The sequence below is a fragment of the Nanorana parkeri genome, unplaced genomic scaffold (genome assembly GCF_000935625.1).
Source record: "Nanorana parkeri isolate BGI_ZX_2015 unplaced genomic scaffold, ASM93562v1 scaffold237, whole genome shotgun sequence".
Taxonomy (NCBI): domain Eukaryota; kingdom Metazoa; phylum Chordata; class Amphibia; order Anura; family Dicroglossidae; genus Nanorana; species Nanorana parkeri.
In genome coordinates, this window is record NW_017306505.1 from 605490 (window position 1) to 623359 (window position 17870).

At 46.5% G+C, this 17870-nt stretch overlaps 1 protein-coding gene across 1 annotated transcript; it reads right to left on the reverse strand.

The window, feature by feature from the left end:
- Window positions 1–505: 505 nt before the first annotated feature.
- Window positions 506–12888, reverse strand: HCK (HCK proto-oncogene, Src family tyrosine kinase). Its single transcript, XM_018556375.1, has 10 exons — window positions 12825–12888; window positions 12557–12653; window positions 10579–10677; window positions 8799–8902; window positions 8491–8640; window positions 8126–8278; window positions 5094–5353; window positions 3715–3868; window positions 2561–2692; window positions 506–769 (listed from the first exon to the last, which is right to left on the reverse strand). Exons 1-10 carry the CDS (start codon window positions 12886–12888, stop codon window positions 567–569), a joined length of 1416 nt encoding a protein of 471 aa, XP_018411877.1. The 3' UTR covers window positions 506–566.
- Between the last annotated feature and the right edge of the window lie 4982 nt (window positions 12889–17870).

Sequence of the window (17870 nt, forward strand, 5' to 3'; positions counted from 1 at the left end):
GGTGCTGGTGAACAGCTTTCAGTGTGCATGGTGCTGGTGCAGAGTTTTCAGTGTGAAAAGTGCTGTTTTAGAGTTTCTACCATGCACAGTGCAGGTCACAGTCTCTGATATCCATGGCACTGGTCACAGACTCCAGTGTACACAGAGCTTGTTCAGTTTCCTTAATAACCAGTGCTGGTCACAGTTTCAGTGCACACAGTGCTAGTCACCGTCTCTCTTACTTCATTGTTAAAAGAAAAAAAAATTTGCATTAAAAAAATATATCCACAAACAGCCCCCTAGAGGCCACAGAGGTACTGCACCGTTGTCATGTTGGGAAGGTTTTGTGCCAAGAATTTGGGAGTAAATGTTGAAATGTTCAGGAATACAATTGACATATTTATGAAATGGCTGAGAATAGTTTTCTCTACATTGGTGTAGATGAAATGCTGACAATACGGGTGCAGTGATATTCCTAAATCTCACTTGGTGAAGGAAAGCTTGGCCTCTAAGTCCGGCATAGAGTTGGCACAGCTGTCAGCTCCGGCATTGCATGGCTTCTAGGTGCTCTTCGGCATCCGCACCCCTCAGGGCTGGTGCTGGTACTGGTGTTCAGTGGCCGTGAAGAAATCTTCCAGGATGCCTTGCAGGTATTCGAAGGTCGGTCTCTGTTCTGGGGCCTGCTGCCAACACTCCAGCATGATGTTGTACAGCTCCTGTGGGCAGTTCCCAGGGCATGGCATGCGATAGCCGCGTTCCAGAGCCGTGATCACCTCCAGATTGGACATTCCTGGAAGTAAAGAAGAGATCGGGTAAATTCAGACAGCAATACATATCTAAAGAAGAAAAAGCTGGCTTCACTTAGTTCAAATTCAACGCAGGTGTAACTTTATCGTTCTGGATAAGCAGAGACAAAGTCCCCACCTGGGAACTGCTCTTCCGTTGATGCGTTTCACCCAAAACCTCAGCTTAATCTATAAGCCCGGTTTTTGGGTAAAACACGTCAAACGAGGAGGTTCCAGGAGGACATTGTGTCTGTTTGTCCAGAACAACAAAGTTATACCCGTGTTGAATTTCAACCAAGTGCCATCGGCTTTTTCTCCCTTGGATTTACTGGTAGTTGGGGCATAGGAGGAGCCCCTGCTTGGCTTCTGGCACACGGCCAGACAAGAGAGTGACCCAGTGAGCTTGAAGCAATAAATATCTGTTAAGGATTCTAGACTTCCTGTAAGGTAAAGATGGCGCCTGTACTCCGTTTTGCTCGAATAACATACTCTAGTGCGCAGGCGCGTGCCACCGGAAGTGCGGGCAAAGACAAGCAGACGTCCAACGCATAGGAAGTGATGCACTCTTCCTAATAGACTGGCCTATATAAACGGATGTGGCCTAACCTCAAGCGCTGATGGTCTTCAGCTGGTGTTTCCTGTGTACCTGTCATTCTGGGGATTGCTTGACCAGTTTCTGACCCGGATTGTCTGACTCTTCCTGCTTGCTGCCTGCCTTTGACCCTGGCCTGTTTGTCGGACTTTGCCTCTGCTGATCGATGTTGTTACTTGCTGCCCGAACGGTTTGACCCTTGGCTTCCATGAGAACGCTCCTGCTTCTACGCCGCCTGCCCGGTTTGACTTTGGCCTCGTCTGACAACTCGATCCAGGACTTCTGCTGCAGTGGCACTTGTGCTCGTCCTTCACCCGCTGTTCCCATCTCCAGGGGGCGAAGGACACGGGGCGCAAGAGAAGCCTCCTCACATTACCGGTCTCCCACCATGTACGTGATACTTCCCCACTCTACTAAAAGACAGCTTTTAATGGTGTGTTCCATGTAGAGCTTTCCTCTCACTTCCTGTCCTGGTGATCCTGGTACACAAGCCTGGTTACTCAACGAACCATAACAGCAGCTCATTTATCAAGGGCATAGTACACGGTTTCACAACAAGTGGAGCTTTAAAACCATTTTTATGTGCAGTGCTGATTTTTGTTTGTTTTTAGCTAACCATTAGTGCTTGGAGTATCTGCTGTCATGTAATAAATGCTTGTACATACTTTATGAGTGTCTATAAGTATAAAAAGACAACTGACTGTGCTGCCAAGATCTGAGTACCTACCCTCTAGTAGCCGAGCACTCCTTGAACATAGGTTCTGGGTATGTAATGTTCTCGTCTTTGTCTACAGATGAAGAAGGAGCAACATGGGGGGCATCTTCCAGTACTGCTTATCTATGGCTGAACAATAGTGACTGGAGAAGGCTTTTTTTAAACCACTCTATCTTTTGTCCTCCCAAACAGAGGCCAGCAAGGCCTTCAATAGACACATTATTGCCTATCATCTGTCCTGTGTATGGATAGATTCAGTCTTCAGCAAAGATTCTGGCTAATCAACAGCGGGCCAAGCGTCAGAGGGTCTGGACTGTCCCTGCTGTTCTTTGATTGTTCCTATGACAGAGATTCACACTCACACAAAGGCATGTGTCAATTCTGTGCACTGATGTAAACAAAGATGGTTCTACAGTTGTCTTTAGAAGGATCGCATGAATTCCAGCTACGCTGGTGGCTGACACTGCGTAGGGTATGCAGCGCCCTCACCTGGATACGGCGTCCGCCCATAGGTAATTATCTCAGTCATAAGGATGCCAAAGGACCACACGTCGGATTTTATTGTGAAGGAGCCATAGTTGGCAGCCTCGGGTGAGGTCCATTTTATCGGGAACTTGGCTCCTGTTTAAAAAAAAAAAACATCACATGACTAGACCGTAAAAGAGAGAGATATACAGAGCGCTAATAATGACCTCCCAGTTATTTTGTATCTTCTGACAAATATGTTCTGAACCAGTGAGCAAGAAGAAGGATACAGAAAGTGAACTTGTGATGTGCAAAGTTGTGTTGGGTTAGCGCCCTCACTAAGCTATTGGATCATTATGCAATGACAAGGGAGATGTATAAATGATTGGTACAAAGAATCATTACATATACTTGTATTAGTATTGTTTTTGGATGAAGTAGGGAGGAGGGGGGGGGGGGGGTAACATCTATCAGGATTAGGACTTGCTATTTGGGATTGTTCAACTACAACCCTATGCATATATGTGGCAGCATGGCGGTGGGCTTTAATGGCTAGTTGCCACGTATGTATGTACAGCGTCCCTTGTTTATGCTGGGAGAGCCCCTAGCACAGTGAACACACTGTCATCAACAGCTCCCAGTCACTTTTTACAATCAGGAGCAGATGGGTAGGCTCCTGATCACGTGACCACTGTGACAGCAATCCTAGTGATCACATTACTGGGAAGTCCTTGTAATGCCTCTGGCAAAAGGGTTACAGTCCACAGACAACACTGGTTCTTTAGATAAAACTGTATGTAGGCATAACATCTTCATTGTAGATATGGAGTCTTTTGGACCTAATCACTTGATAGCTTTGGGAACTTCAGAGGCGATAGACCCTTCAGTAGTTCCTGGGTGTATTTTACCCACCTTGTGGTGTTTGCACACCTTCTGTTGCATTCTGAATAATATGAAATACATTAAAAACCCAGAAGGGAGGGTGGGAAGTACTCATAATGGCCCAGCTAGGATGCAGACCTCACTCACAGAGACCATTGGAGCCTCCAATAGATGTGCCAGCTAAAAGAACTCATCAGCATTAGACAAAAATTGACTTATCAGTTTTGGGTGAACTGACCCTTTAAGGATATGGTGGAACATTACTTAATACATACTGTAGGGTGCACCGTACTCACCCTCTCTGGCTGTATACTCGCTGTCTTCAATCACGCGGGCCAAACCGAAGTCGGCAATCTTACATGCCATGGTGGAAGACACCAGGCAGTTGGCTGCTCGCAAGTCGCGATGGATGTAATTCTTCTGCTCTATGAACCCCATTCCTTCTGCGATCTGTGGAAAAGAAGAAAAAAAACACCATCTCCTTTAAATTTCCCAAAAACTATGGGGGAGAATGGCTTACCTGATTGTTTATACAGTGAATCAATTGTTTAGGTAGGCCTTGTTGTTGGAAAATCTAAAACCGGGCTTACTCATTACAATCTGATTGTGCAGTCTGCTCACCGTCTCCTTTAGATTTAATAACAGCTATGTATTGGAATGCCTAAACAACCTATATCAAGTATAATCAATCAGGCCAGCCCTTGCACTACACAGCTGTTGGTAAAGGAGTTTAGAATGCATGGCCAGTTTGTGTATACAGTATATATTAAGGTGCGCACAGCTTGCATTTCAAGTTCCAAAGAGGTTCCCACCGCACTCCTTACTGGTATGTCCCTTTTAAGGTGGGTGCTGCAGTGATAGTGGATGGCACCACTTCAAATCCAAGTAGTAAAATATATCACCAGCTAAGCGAGCAACGTTCAGGGCCACTCAGGGTCCCTTTATCAGGCAAGACGATGAAGGGACCGTGAGTGGCCCCGATCAGTGGCTTCACAAGGGGGGTGCGGCCCGCAACCGGGTGACACCATCGCTATTGCAATGACTGACAGTCATTTTGGTGTCACCCCCTCTAAAAGGTCGGGCTCTCGGTCATGGACCGAGAGCACGACAGTATCAGGAGAGAGGAGGGGACCCGGCGGCATACCTCATCCCGCCGGGTGAACGTTCCCTCCTCTCTCTGCCGGCGTCCATAACCAAGATGGCTGCCGGCAGGCGTCAATTAGATGGCTGCGCGTTGACGTTTTCGTGCACACGAGTGGTGACGTCACGTGCGTGCGCAATGACATCACGGTCTCATCCGGCCTCTGCTCCGGGTGACACCCGGCCTCGGGACGCCCCTGGCCCCGATACGTTGCTTTGTGATGAGGTGTGTGTACATCAATAAAATGACCACTCAATGAAGATTTTACTTCTGTGTGCTGGTGATATAATTTACTACTCAGCTTGCATTGCAGACGCTTATCAGTTTCTTCTTCTTGTTTTCCTGCTCCCATGGTACTTTTGAGCTGCTTTTGCATTTCTATTGACTTGTATGAATACAAATATGTGCAGCCCTTGGGAGCTTTTAGTGGCCACAGCTGAAGCCCCCTACACTTTGTAAGAAAGCAGCCACTGGTATGAATTCTATACAGATCACAGAGTCAGGGAACTTTCCATAATTCCCAGCATCTCTCACCTGGGCGGTAAAGTCGATAAGCTGATGCACCTGGAGACAGTTGCCTTCGTCGCTCTTCAGAAAATCCAACAAGCTGCCCTTTTGCATGTACTCAGTGATGATATAGATGGGCTCTTCCTGCGTCACCACAGCGTGTAAACGCACTAGGCGCTCGTGCTGCAATGTTTTCATCATGTTTGCCTCTTCGAGGAAGGCCTCCGCAGACATGGTTCCCGGTTTCATCGTCTTCACTGCCACCTGAGTGTGCCCGTTGTATGTGGCTAAAAGAGAAGAGCGGAGAGAAGTGTTAGCAAGTAGAGTAAATGTGTGTGAACGGAGAATTGGGCTTCTTAGGCAATAATAATCATTGGATATGATAAGATGCAGCCAAGGCTGAGAGAGGGTACAGAACAGGATTTTGTGGAGGTAGAATAGATTATGAGAACACCACAATTCTAATTAGAAACACATAAAATGATTCGTAATGAATGAATGTAAATGACTTAAAAGGTTAAAGTGATTTCTTAAAGGAGAACTATGAGGTGATTGATTTACACTCATCCTCATAGTTAGAGCCAATGTCTGACAATGAAACTGTCACACGTCGGCTCTATAGATCGGGAAGTGAGCGAACACATACCATCGCATGCTCACTTTGGGTCACGGGAGGACGTTAGAATATGTCCTCCCGTGACCCTTAGGAGAACTATGGGATAAAAAAGTTACCCCATAGTTCCCTTTAAATATATCCCCCCCACCTTTGACCCACTCTTCTTAATGTAGCCCACACACTATAATACTTACCTTTATCCCCACTATCAAGTTCCCTGCCCAGCACCTTTGCAAGAATATCATTCCGGCATGGTTCTGTGCCTAGTGCACATGTACGTGCATCCAACCCCCAGCCATCCATTATGAACCATCAATAGAAGTAAATGTTGCCCCCTAGGCATGCTCACACTAGGCAGTGCATCCATCCAGGGTGATACTCTTGCAAAGGCTGTACAGTGCTGGGCAGGGAACATGAGAGTGGGGATGAAGTTAAGTGTTTTAGTGTGCAGGATACCTTGAGGTGGGTATATTCAAAGGAAAACTTTACCAAATATGAAGAGTGTAAAATAGGAAACTGGGGCAATTGCTGTCTCCTTTGCTTAAAGCGTAATCAAACCCAAGATCAGAAATGTAATATATTGCAGCTTAGATGTGGTGGCTGCAATATATTTAAGGCTTATTTCCCCCCGTTCTTCTCACTTGGTGATCCTACCAGTAACACATTTTCTCTCCTAGGGTGACAACACTCACTCATTCTATTGTATCTATGAAGGAGCAGCGTTGGCAGCCCCAGGACTATGGAACACCTCCTCATGTTAATAATATAAGTAGTGGGTGGTCAGCAGTTCCCAGAGGTAAACTGGGCAAAGCAAATAAGACTGCTAGAGATGAATCTATAGGGTGCACAGGACAGCATTGGGCTTGTGCCAGGTATTTTTGCTCTTACTGAACAGATATAAAGAAACACTTCCGATGGTAAATGTAACTGACCAAAACGAAGCAAATTGGAGAAGTTTATTGTCACACACAGAACATCCTCTAAGCACAAAACCTTTTCTGTAGTTTCTGATGGCAGAGCGGTTCTGATGTTTAAATATATTCTACAAACAAGTTAGTCTTTGTTTCTGGGGCTCTGAAGGCTGCTAATATGAAAATCAGCTGATCTCCTACAATATGCACACAGAATCATTTGGTTCCACAAGCGACCTACAGAGGGCCCTCTGATTCTGTCTCCACCATTCACATGCTGAGCAGAAGGACTAGCCACATTTTTCTATTGTTTTTAATGATCCATATCTGTATGACCTTTAGAGAAATGAGGAACCATAAACAGTAACTTTTCACACCAAAAAAGCTGTTGAGCTTGTGAAACTGTATAGTTAATGCAAAACTGCTGCTTATGAGCAGACCGGGGTTTGCAACCTCCTATATGTCTCTGCTGTCCTCTGTAATACATAGGGATGTGTCCTTGTAGATCAAAGCAATAGGTTTGCTTTATAGCTGAAGTTTATTCTGCTTATATTTTGCCTTTCCTAGGTTTATGTCTCTATTCCCCCACCCACCATCAACAGTCTAATGACATTTCTACATACAACCTTTTCATTTTCATGACATATCTTATTCAGACCCAATGTCATCATTGCTGGGTATCTGTGTTTCTCTATGCAATGCAGACCAACTTGCCTCAGTACTCCTCATCCCTCAGCCGGGATGCAGGCAGTGGGCCGACTCTAGGGAAGAGCTATGTAAGAATCAAAATGCCTTGAAGGGTTAGTCTGGAGGAGTGGGCATCCCTAGGCAGGCTGCATTTGCATGCAGACCACCCTAAGAAATGCCCAGAGTCTCCATGATTGAAAGAACCGATATCCAAAAATGAAAAGGGGCAGACCATGAGGAGGAAAGCGCTAGATGATGATGGACATCCTCCAGGCAGTAAATGAGCCTGGAGGTCAGTGTCCGCAGAATAAAGTTCACTATGCAGGACTGGGATCCAGATCTCTCCTGGGCTTAGTGAGGTCACATGGATGTGTGTTTCTAGAGCCAATCAGGTCTTGCAACAAGACAAAGAGTATAATAAATGGAGTCAGAGAAAACCAAGAGAAGACGAGAGGAAAGGGGAACAGTTAAAGTCAGAATAGGAAAGGACCCGGGTAGGGGGGAGTTTTACCGGGGGTAGGTCCTGACTGCTCAGTTGCCAGGTTGAAACCAGCCAGAGCATCCCTCTCAGCCCCTGGAAATCAGTGACATCAGTGAGCTGCGCAGGACGCTGGTCAGAGAGTCCCAGATTGCTAAGAGCTCTTAGCAACCTGGGATGCTCTGGCTGGAAAGGGGGGCTCTAGCCCTCCACGTGACCCAATGAGATGCTGCCTGAGGCGACTGCCTCATTAAAGGGAAGGCCTGGTACAGTAGTACAGCTTGTTATTGAAGAGTTCAACTTTTGCTTTTAGTGTTTCTTTGAATGTTTTTGTTCTAGTGTTTGCAATAAGAAACATACAACCTACCCAACCAAACATCGCCAAACTGCCCAGCGCCGAGCTTCTTCTCCAACCTCAGCGAGTCTCTTGGCACCTCCCAGGCATCCTTCTCCCACGGCTTATCTGGACAGGAAGACTTGCACGCTGTGGTGAGCTTCTGGCACAAGCCGTCCAAGTTGTCTGCAAAAAGAGAAAAATAAATGGAGGGCATACAAAAGCCAGAACAAAAGAAACTTTAATCACACAGAAAAAGATGTTTCATGTAAGTAACTCACAATAAATCATTTACAAATAAAGCATCACTCCACCCAAATGTCAGATGGTTTTGTATTATCTGAACAGAGCTGTGATTGTACATACTGATAACAGACGAGCTCGGGTTTGGATCTTACCCTGGTAGTAGCTGACCAGGTCATGCAGCGTTTTAAAAGTTTTCCTTGGAGAAACGTAAAATCCACCATTGTCCAAGGTGCGAATCTTGTAATGTTTCACCGCGTTTCCTGTCTGAGGGTTGCAGTCTCTGACGGATAGCGAGTAGCAGCCTGAAAGGCAAAAAGAGCATATAAGTTAACTGGGGACAGTACTAGAGCCTCACTCTCTGATAGATGGGTGAGTGGTCCATAGTCAAAGCACCTAGTGCCTGGTCTAATGTGACCAAAGAGGAGTACAAAGTTATTTCCACAATGTATCATTCAGTCACCTTTCATAGTCTCGCTGTCCCGTATCATGAAGGCGCCGGTCTGATTCTCAGGTGACAGCAGCTGCCGTTCTGCTTCTTTCCTTCCAACTGTCTTGAAATACCACCTAAAAAATAAAATATTTTAACGTATTGGTGCGTAGCCCATCCTTTCTTCAAAGAGAATAATATGTTTAAAGCAGCCCGATCTATTTCCAGATACCACACAACTACTATACATATGACATTCCACATGGGAATTGAGCTGTTTAGTGTCCAATTATAGTTTCCAAACACACAGCTCCTCAGTTCCCTAGATCCCGCTTATCTAATGAACAGCCTTGAGCATTTGCTATCTGCTGGTCATTACTTAGCACTGCAGCACAAGTCATGCTGCAGTGCACACCTGCCCCAATCAGGATTGCTTAAATAGACTGCTGGACATTCGGCCTGTGCCTGAGCAACAGGTTTTGTTTGACTCCTGTCCCTGTACACTACTCAATCACTTCTATAATGTGGGCTGTGTTGAGGTGCCCATACTCGTACGATAATCGCGGGAAATCCGCGTGCAACCGTTTTTACTGTACGGTCGCACGTCTTTTGTCGAACCAGCAGGCTAGAGAACCCGTCGAGAATGGTACGATATGGTACGCCTGCTCGTTTGACAACTGCGGAACGGGCCAGTGTGCGCACGCACACACTGCCCGTTCAGCATTGCTGTCATCGCAAATGCTGACAAAAGTCTTGCAATGGTTGTAAGGTGTATGGGCACCTTTAGAGTTTTGTCTTATATGCTCTGCCTTGACTCTGCAGTTGTCTGCTGTATGCACAGACCACCTGCCTATAGGCTTCAATTCTGCTCTTTGTATGTCTTCCAACTGCATTTAGCTGGCTACCTGTAGTCAGCGGGTGCACTGAACTCCGCAACATTTTTAAAGAGAAGCAGGATGCCAATCACCCCTTGTATCAAACACCCGAGACGTGTGCCATTGGTAACATGGTTCCATGGTAAATGAAGCTCCTCCCTTCTTAGACCTGGGTAAGCTCACTCCTGAGATGCATTGGGTATCTTAAGCTACAAGTCATTATCTGCATAAATAAACAGATGTTCATGTATAGGTCATTAAGGATGGGCTAAGGCGTGTTCGCAGCTCCACGTGCCGAGCCCGCCAGGAATCACAGGCACGGAGACATTTCCCGATCTCTGCAGCTGCGGACCGGGAAAATGTCTCAGTAACTGTGATTGGCGCTGCGCGCTGTCAGCTTCCTGGCGGGCTCGGCACCTGGACCTGCGAACACGCCCGAGCCCGCCCTTATAGGTCATTGGCTGTGGAGGCAGTCAGATTTGCATAGGAGAGCACAACATTCAACATAGTTAGGAAAATAGACTTTTAAAAAGCTACATCTGCTTCTCCTAATAGAAGAGATGCAAAAACAACTGCAGCTTACGCCAGTACAAGAAAATATTAGCTCCACATACTGTACATGCTGAATGCAAATGTTTACTTTATATTTCAGTAATAGGTGGCATCTAGTAAACTTATGCAACTTTTGGACTATTCCTTGTACCTCCTGAGGCTTTTGGCACTGAGATATCTCTCTCTCTCTAGCAGCATAAGAACGTCACACGGGGTTCTAACCCCTCCCCACCGCACTCAAAACGAAAGAGTACCAACTTGTCAAAAGGCAAACAAACAAGGAAGTGTGAAAGCGGTGAACATTCACTCCCAGGTGCTCCAACACATACAACAAAACCATGGATTATTAGGTATAAGAAAAGAGATCAAATATAAAAGTCACTTACTCTTCGGACTCCAGAGAATTCAATTTTCCAACGTAATTACTGGGAACAAAGCCTTCTTCTCCTGATTGTACCAAGCGTGCGCGCCACCACTCCCCCGTCCTACAGCGACAGCAAATAAACATTGTGAAATGCAGTCCATACAGGATTCCATAATCCAGATTTATAACAAAGTGTAAGATAGCGTCTGTGTTGCCCATAATGACCACTTATATTCTAGCTGGCTTGTGTGGAAGTGGTACAGAATTGCATTCCTAGAACAGGAGGTATTTACATGGCATTGCTTTCATCAGTAATCCAACAAAACCAGAGATCTGTATCTCAAGTTGTTATGAAGGGCATTCTTCAGGTCCACTTCTTATCTGTCCTCATTGAAGTTATTATCCACACGTGTGGCTTTGATCCTATGACAATTGGCAGCCAGTCAAAGCGCTATAGAAAATGAGTAGATGTCTCCCTGCCTATCTGTCCTTTAAAGGAGAACTATGGGGTCAGTGTTTTTCCCCATAGTTCACCATAGGGTAACGGGAGGACACAAACTAGCGTCCTCCCGTCACCCTAAGCTCAGTATACCGCGAGCTACAGCTCGCGCTATACTGAGACGCCACAGCCGGAGCGGATCCCGACAATTATGTCTGGATCCGCCCAGCTGCGTGAGTGACAGCTGGCTCTGCCTGTCTAGAGGCAGAGCCAGCTGTACCCGCCCCCGTCCGATCTGCCAGTCAGCGCTGGCGGAGCGGGGAGGGGGGAATCCAGCCCCTCCCCTGTCACGGCAGAGAGCTGTGACAGGATCGAGAGGTGAGCGAACGCCGCTATGTGTTCGCTCACCTCCCGAACTACTGAGCCGACCTGTGACAGTCTCATTGTCACAGGTCGGCTAGAACTATGAGGTGAGTGAAAAGCACTCACCTCATAGTTCTCCTTTAATGTGAAGGTGAACGCCTTGGTAGCAGCAAGACCAGTGGTGTCCCCAGCCTTTTTGCTGCCTGAGGCTGGCCGGCGAGGGGGTTACCGGTGCACAATCCTAGCAGCGGGAGTTGGGTAGTGCAGACAGGGAAACTCTAGCCGGTGTCACGCCCAGCTCCAAGTGACATCACAGGTTGCCCGGAGCTCTGCGGGACGCCGGCCAGTGGGTCCCAGGTTACTAAGACCTGGGCGCAGAGATGTGTATGGCTCTTAGCAACCTGGGACGCTCTGGCCGGAAAGGGGGCAGCAGGCATGCGCCACTCTGCCTGTTGCCCCCACCACGTGACCCAAAGAGATGCCACCCGAGGCAATAGCCTCAGGCTGCCTCATTAAGGGGACGGCCCTCACTCATTAAAGGGACGGCCCTCACTCACTTACCAGACGTTCATTGCTATTTTTCTGGAATCTCACACAAAATATATTTTTTTATTGTACTAACACTACACGTTGCCTATAACTTATCATATTTACTTTTTTTTAACTGCATATTAAAGTGCAATTAATGATTACTGCCCCAGCCCCTGAATGTATTTTCTGAATGCATATCTTTTTTTATCAGATGTTTACTGGCCGGTCATGTGACATGAAGGGTTCTCTTTGCCTATTCTCAGTCATTGCGCAGTCCCTATTGATGTAGAGAGCTGCCTTGATTGTACATTTTCTGCTGCATTGATCTGTCACCCCGTGGCAGCGTGATAACACACACTCAGGGGGTGGCCCATGATACCCTGAAGTGGGTTGAATAATGTTGGGCGTCATGTAACCTGGAAGAGGACTGTTGTTAATGGATCTCGGTGTGGGGAGTCTGTGGAGGACAGTGCATGCAGAAGCTATGTATTCCAGCAAAAGCTGCCTTTTTTTCATTTTAGAAAGAGCTTGGAAGTTAGGCTTTAATGCTGCTCTAGGCAACGCAGACACTTTCCTTTCCTACACAGTCCTCCATGACGCCTTCAGAGAAGAAAAGATCTGAGTGATCAAGTGATGACTTTACAAGGTCAGAATTGGTATAACTTACTCCTCTATTGACTTGAAATGATCGCCTTTCCGAAACGTCAGGTCGTCAGGATGGACACCATCGTAGTCATAGAGAGCCACCAGGTCCGCCTCTTCCCCTGCAAGAGATCGGCAATCATAGTGTGAGTACCCCAACAGGGGCCTGTGTGACTCCATCCATCAAAAACGACATACATTGAGCATAGTATCATGGCTCTCTGTACAAACAAAGGGTTACGAGGGTTCCAGATACTTTCAGCAACATAGCTGTACTGTCACAGGACACTCACCTCCACCAGCTGTGCCCTCCCTGGGTTTCTTCTGTAAAAGAATAAAACAAACGCACACTGTCATTTTCTCATTCCCAACCAGCACGAATTCCAAAAAAGTCACATTATCACTCACAAAGCGGTTTCATTCAAAATGTCTTGGGAAAAATCTTCTCTTTTTATTTAGAATTATTATGTTATTAGTATATAGGATTTATATAGCGCCAACAGTTTGCACAGCGCTTTACAATATAAGGAAGACATTACAATTACAATACAAGTCAGGACAAGATGGTAAGGAGGGCCCTGCCCTTGAGGGCTTACAATCTAAAGGGAGGGGGGAAGTGATACATGAGGAGGTAGCTGTATGGGGATGAATTGTTTGAGAATGTGATAGTTCAGAGGTTGGGTTGAGGTGGGATAGGCTTCCTTGAAGAGATGAGTCTTAAGGTATCACCTAAAGGCAGTCAGAGTGGGAGATAGACGGACAGGTTGGGGTAGAGAGTTCCATAAGATGGGAGAGGCTCTAGAGACGTCCTGGAGGTGAGCATGGGAGGAGTTGATGAAGGAGCTGGAAAGCAGGAGGTCTTGGGAAGAGCGGAGGGGACGGCTAGGGTGATACTTTGAGACAAGGATTGAGATATAGCCGGGGGCAGAGTTGTGGATGGCTTTGTAAGTGATTGTTAATATTTTGAATAGTAACCCTTGGGGCGATTGGAAGCCAGTGCAGGGATTTGCAGAGGGGGCAGAGGATGGAAGCAAGTGCAGGGATCGACAGAGGGGGCAGAGGATGGAAGCCAGTGGAGGGATTGGCAGAGGGGAGTTTGCAGACACTGAGCGTTTGGTTAGGTGGATGAGTCTAGCAGCTGCATTCATGATAGACTGAAGGGGGGATAGTCTGTGTAGAGGTAAGCCAATGAGGAGGGAGTTGCAATAGTCAAGACGAGATATAGAATGTGTTTTGTTTTGGGAGAGTTGTATGTAGGGTAGTTTAGTTTTAATCACAAAGAACAGTAAATGGAATAAACAATATAATAAGGCTAACAAGGGGCTGTTTTATGCCCCAAAAGGGCGCAGGATGGATGAGAGCAGCTTTTGTAACCTTCGGGAGCCATAGAAAGCCTTTAAAGCCACAAAACCCACTTTAATGTACATGTATAGCCTAAATCTTTATTTCACTCATCCCCAGTGACTAACGTTATTGCCTAAATGTAGCTAACACATGCTGTCTGGATGTTACTTGAGTACTCAGACCTGGGTGCGAACCTTACATTGACCTTGAACTCAAATGTGACATGCCTACCACTATCACATTCCAAACAGATACCCCCAGAGACATGCCAATTTCATAGCAGGAGGACAGCAGTGCCTACTTGTAGGGAATAAAGTTAGGACTATTTCTACATAATGTCTTCTATGTGACAGGTACCCTAGTGTCAGTAAAGGATGGACACCGGCACTCCAAAGCAAGTTCAGTACGTGCTTATTAACGTACTAGTTGCAAGTAGCACACTCTAAACAACGTTTCGGGGTCTCACAGGATCCCCTTCATCAGGCAAACAACGTTTCGGGATCCTGTGAGACCCCGAAATGTTGTTTAGAGTGTTCTACTTGCAACTAGTACGTTAAGAAGCACGTACTGAACTTGCTTTGGAGTGCCGTTTATCCATCCTTTACTGATATTTTGTCGGAAGCCACCCGCTGACACCTGCTGCACCCACCCTCCATTTTTGGAGCAGCGGCTCCGAGTGCGATGGGTACATGGACTGTATCCTGAATTTGTGTCTCCAAATGCCCATGCCTATCCAGCCAAAGAAAAAGTCTGTCCTGCTGTCAGCTCCACTGATCATCCCTCTGTTGAAGAGATAACACTGCCTAAAGAAACTTCATCATCCGACACTTCCAGGAGTGTCAGATGCCTGGTCACCCCTCTGCACCCTGTGGTTTCTCCCGTTGACCCTTAGTGACATGGGGCTGGTGAAAGGAAGGTACCACAATGCTCAATGGGGGACCAGGCAGCCAACAATCCTGGAAGTGTATGAGATGTGACAAGATTCTTTTGGCAGGAACAGAGAGCGTGATTGTCGACACGGCAGGAGAACAGTTTACTTTTACAGGCAATGCTTTGTTTAATTTTCTTTTGGAAGCAAATTACTTTAAATTATGGGAAAAATCCATAGCCCAGTGTAAGCTATGATTGAGGATCACAGAGCACCTTCTCTTTTTCCAGGCAGGTGAAGAGAGTGTAACTAGAAAAGGGACACATTGCCGATTCACAAGGGTTAGGCTGCCTTCCTAGCTTGTATTTAACAAGAAATCTTCATTTAATAATTTCCTGCCAATGCACAAAAGTAGGAACCAAAAAGTGTCACAACTTCCCTTTCTGTGTAACACAACCCCACGAGATGAAGCAAGATCCTAGCATATAATCTGCAATTCCCCGATGCAGCAACTTCCTAAGTAACTTCTCAAAACATTTGAGGTGATCTCAGTGCTGAATTTCCTCCATTTCCACAGGGGATTTCCAGAAGTGAATCTGTCCGTAAGACAATCGGAACCAATAGAAATAGGGGAAACCAATGCAGCCTATAGGAATGGGTGAAACATAGGCAGCCTATAGGAACTGGTGAAACCAAGGCAGCCTATAGGAACGGGTAAAACAAAGGCAGCCTATAGGAAAGGGTAAAACCAAGGCAGCCTATAGGAATGGGTAAAACCAAGGCAGCCTATAGGAAAGGGTAAAACCAAGGCAGCCTATAGGAAAGGGTAAAAGCAAGGCAGCCTATAGGAAAGGGTAAAAGCAAGGCAGCCTATAGGAATGGGTAAAACCAATGCAGTCTATAGGAATAGGTAAAACCAAGGCAGTCTATAGGAATGGGTGAAACCAAGGCAGTCTATAGGAATGGATGAAACCAAGGCAGCCTATGGGAATGGGTGGAACCAAGGCAGCCTATGGGAATGGGTAAAACCAAGGCAGCCTATAGGAATTGGTGAAACCAAGGCAGCCTATAGAAATTGGTGAAACCAAGGCAGCCTATAGGAATTGGTGAAACCAAGGAAGCCTATAGGAATGGGTGAAACCAAGGCAGCCTATAGTAATGGGTGAAACCAAGGCAGCCTATAGGAATGGGTGAAACCAAGGAAGTCTATAGGAGTGGGTGAAACCAAGGCAGCCTATAGGAATGGGTGAAACCAAGGCAGCCTATAGGAATGGGTGAAACAAAGGCAGCCTATAGAAATAAGTCAACCCAAGGAAGCCTATAGAAATAGATGATGTCAATGCAACCTATAGGAAAAGGTGAACACCAAGTCAGCAGGCCAGAGGAAGCACTTCCCCAGTCTCCTCTCCCCCAGTGATCCGTCTGCTGCAGCAGAAGGAAGCATTTCCTCTGTCTCCCCTCCCCCAGTGATCACTCAGATTGTACATCGGTACCGGAATTTACACGCATCGACCCCTGTACAGTGTTTGAAGCAGCTGGGGCTCCCGGGTTCAACAAACACAGGCACATTTTACGCTGTATACCTATACGCCTGTATTTGCGCCGAAAAGGAGAGGTATTAACCCTTCCAAATGTTATCCAGAATAAGTTTAGCCATACATTTCATGTTCATTAACCCCTTTAGAACTGTGCAACACATATATATGCAGTGCCGTGGAGGTGGGTCTTCTTCCGTGGCTCCACATATATGAGCACCTGTATTTGTGCTGGAAACCCCCACCATCACCGGGTCTCCTACTAACAATCGGGACCAGGAGGACTGGCTCCTGATCACAGGATCCCTATGATCTCCTGCTGTGGAACCCTCCCCACCTCTTTCCCCCCCTGTGCGGTACATCGTCTAATTCTTCTGGATACACATGGTAATTGCATTAAGGGGTTAATTTAACAACAAAAAAGTAAAATAAACAACAACTGACCTATATAGAAAAGGAGATTGTTTTGCCACGGGGTATTATTCTGAATATTTTGGTGTAAAACATTGACCGGAGGCAAGCGAGGTCGTGGCATGTTCGGTGAGGTGAGAATGAGGTCCCTTGTAATGGGGGGCGCTCGCAGTGACTGCGGATGGCGCCGCAAATATCAGCAAATTGTAGAAATGTATTTTAGGATAGCGAAAGCTTCATTTATTGAAGTTCTTTGTCATATGAACAAGAGCTTTCGGACCACACAGGGTCCCTCCATATTCATCATTGATGATCAATGGTCAATGCTAAAGCCTGATGAAGGGACCCTGTGTGGTCCCAGAAGCGCTTGTTCATATGACAAAGAACTTCCATAAATGAAGCTTTCGCTATCCTAAAAGGACTGGTGTGCTGGTGACATTTCTACAATTTGAGAATGAGGAAATGGCGCCGACCACGCAGAAGAAAACCTTTCACATCTTCGTTGACGTGCAGCATAAGGAAGCAGGAAGGCTTTTGAGGAATTTGAACAGTTTGCATAAAACACTGGATATAAACCACTCTGATGTCTTCAAGGTACATTCCAGACAGTTATTCAAATTTTGCATTTCAAGGCTCACCCCCCCCCCCCCCAAGCAAATTTGAATACTAAGGGCGGTCTCCAGCCATCTCAATCACCCGTTCTCCTGTATGTCCGCTCTGCCCTCAGTTGTTATGGAGTCTCACGCCTTTGGCTGCTTTTTCCATTGTGTAAGCCCAATACATATCAGTATATAGTTTAGGGCAGGGGTGGGCAATTCAATTTTTCAGGGGGCCACACAGGAAATTGGAGCAGCTGTGCAGGGCCAAACTGATTAACACACGGTACGGCGCCAGGCACCCAAGACGCTTTACACTGTGGCAATAGCATTCAAAATGCACCTCCTGGCTGCTATGCGCTCGAATGCGTTGCAACACACGGAAACGTAACCGTGCATGGTGGTGCGGTTGAACAAAGTAGCGCATGCAACACAGCTGCACGGTAGGTGTGTTGCACGGTGCGTTAGTCACTGCTGGGCAGGAAACTACACATGCCAAACCCCACCCTCGGACGTACCGTTTTAACATCTTTTTTTTGTTTTACTCCACGGGTGGAGCTGCAGGAGAGGAGGAGAGGAGACGGA

What these genes read in the sequence shown, in the direction of transcription:
- HCK (XM_018556375.1), bottom strand. Translation starts at nt 12,888, where the DNA reads ATGACAGTGTGCGTTTGTTTTATTCTTTTACAGAAGAAACCCAGGGAG. An exon ending in GGACAGCGAGACTATGAAAG is followed by an intron (nt 8,641 to 8,798) that starts GTGACTGAATGA and finishes TTTGCCTTTCAG; the next exon opens with GCTGCTACTCGCTATCCGTC. An exon ending in GTTTGGCGATGTTTGGTTGG is followed by an intron (nt 5,354 to 8,125) that starts GTAGGTTGTATG and finishes CTTCTCTTTTAG; the next exon opens with CCACATACAACGGGCACACT.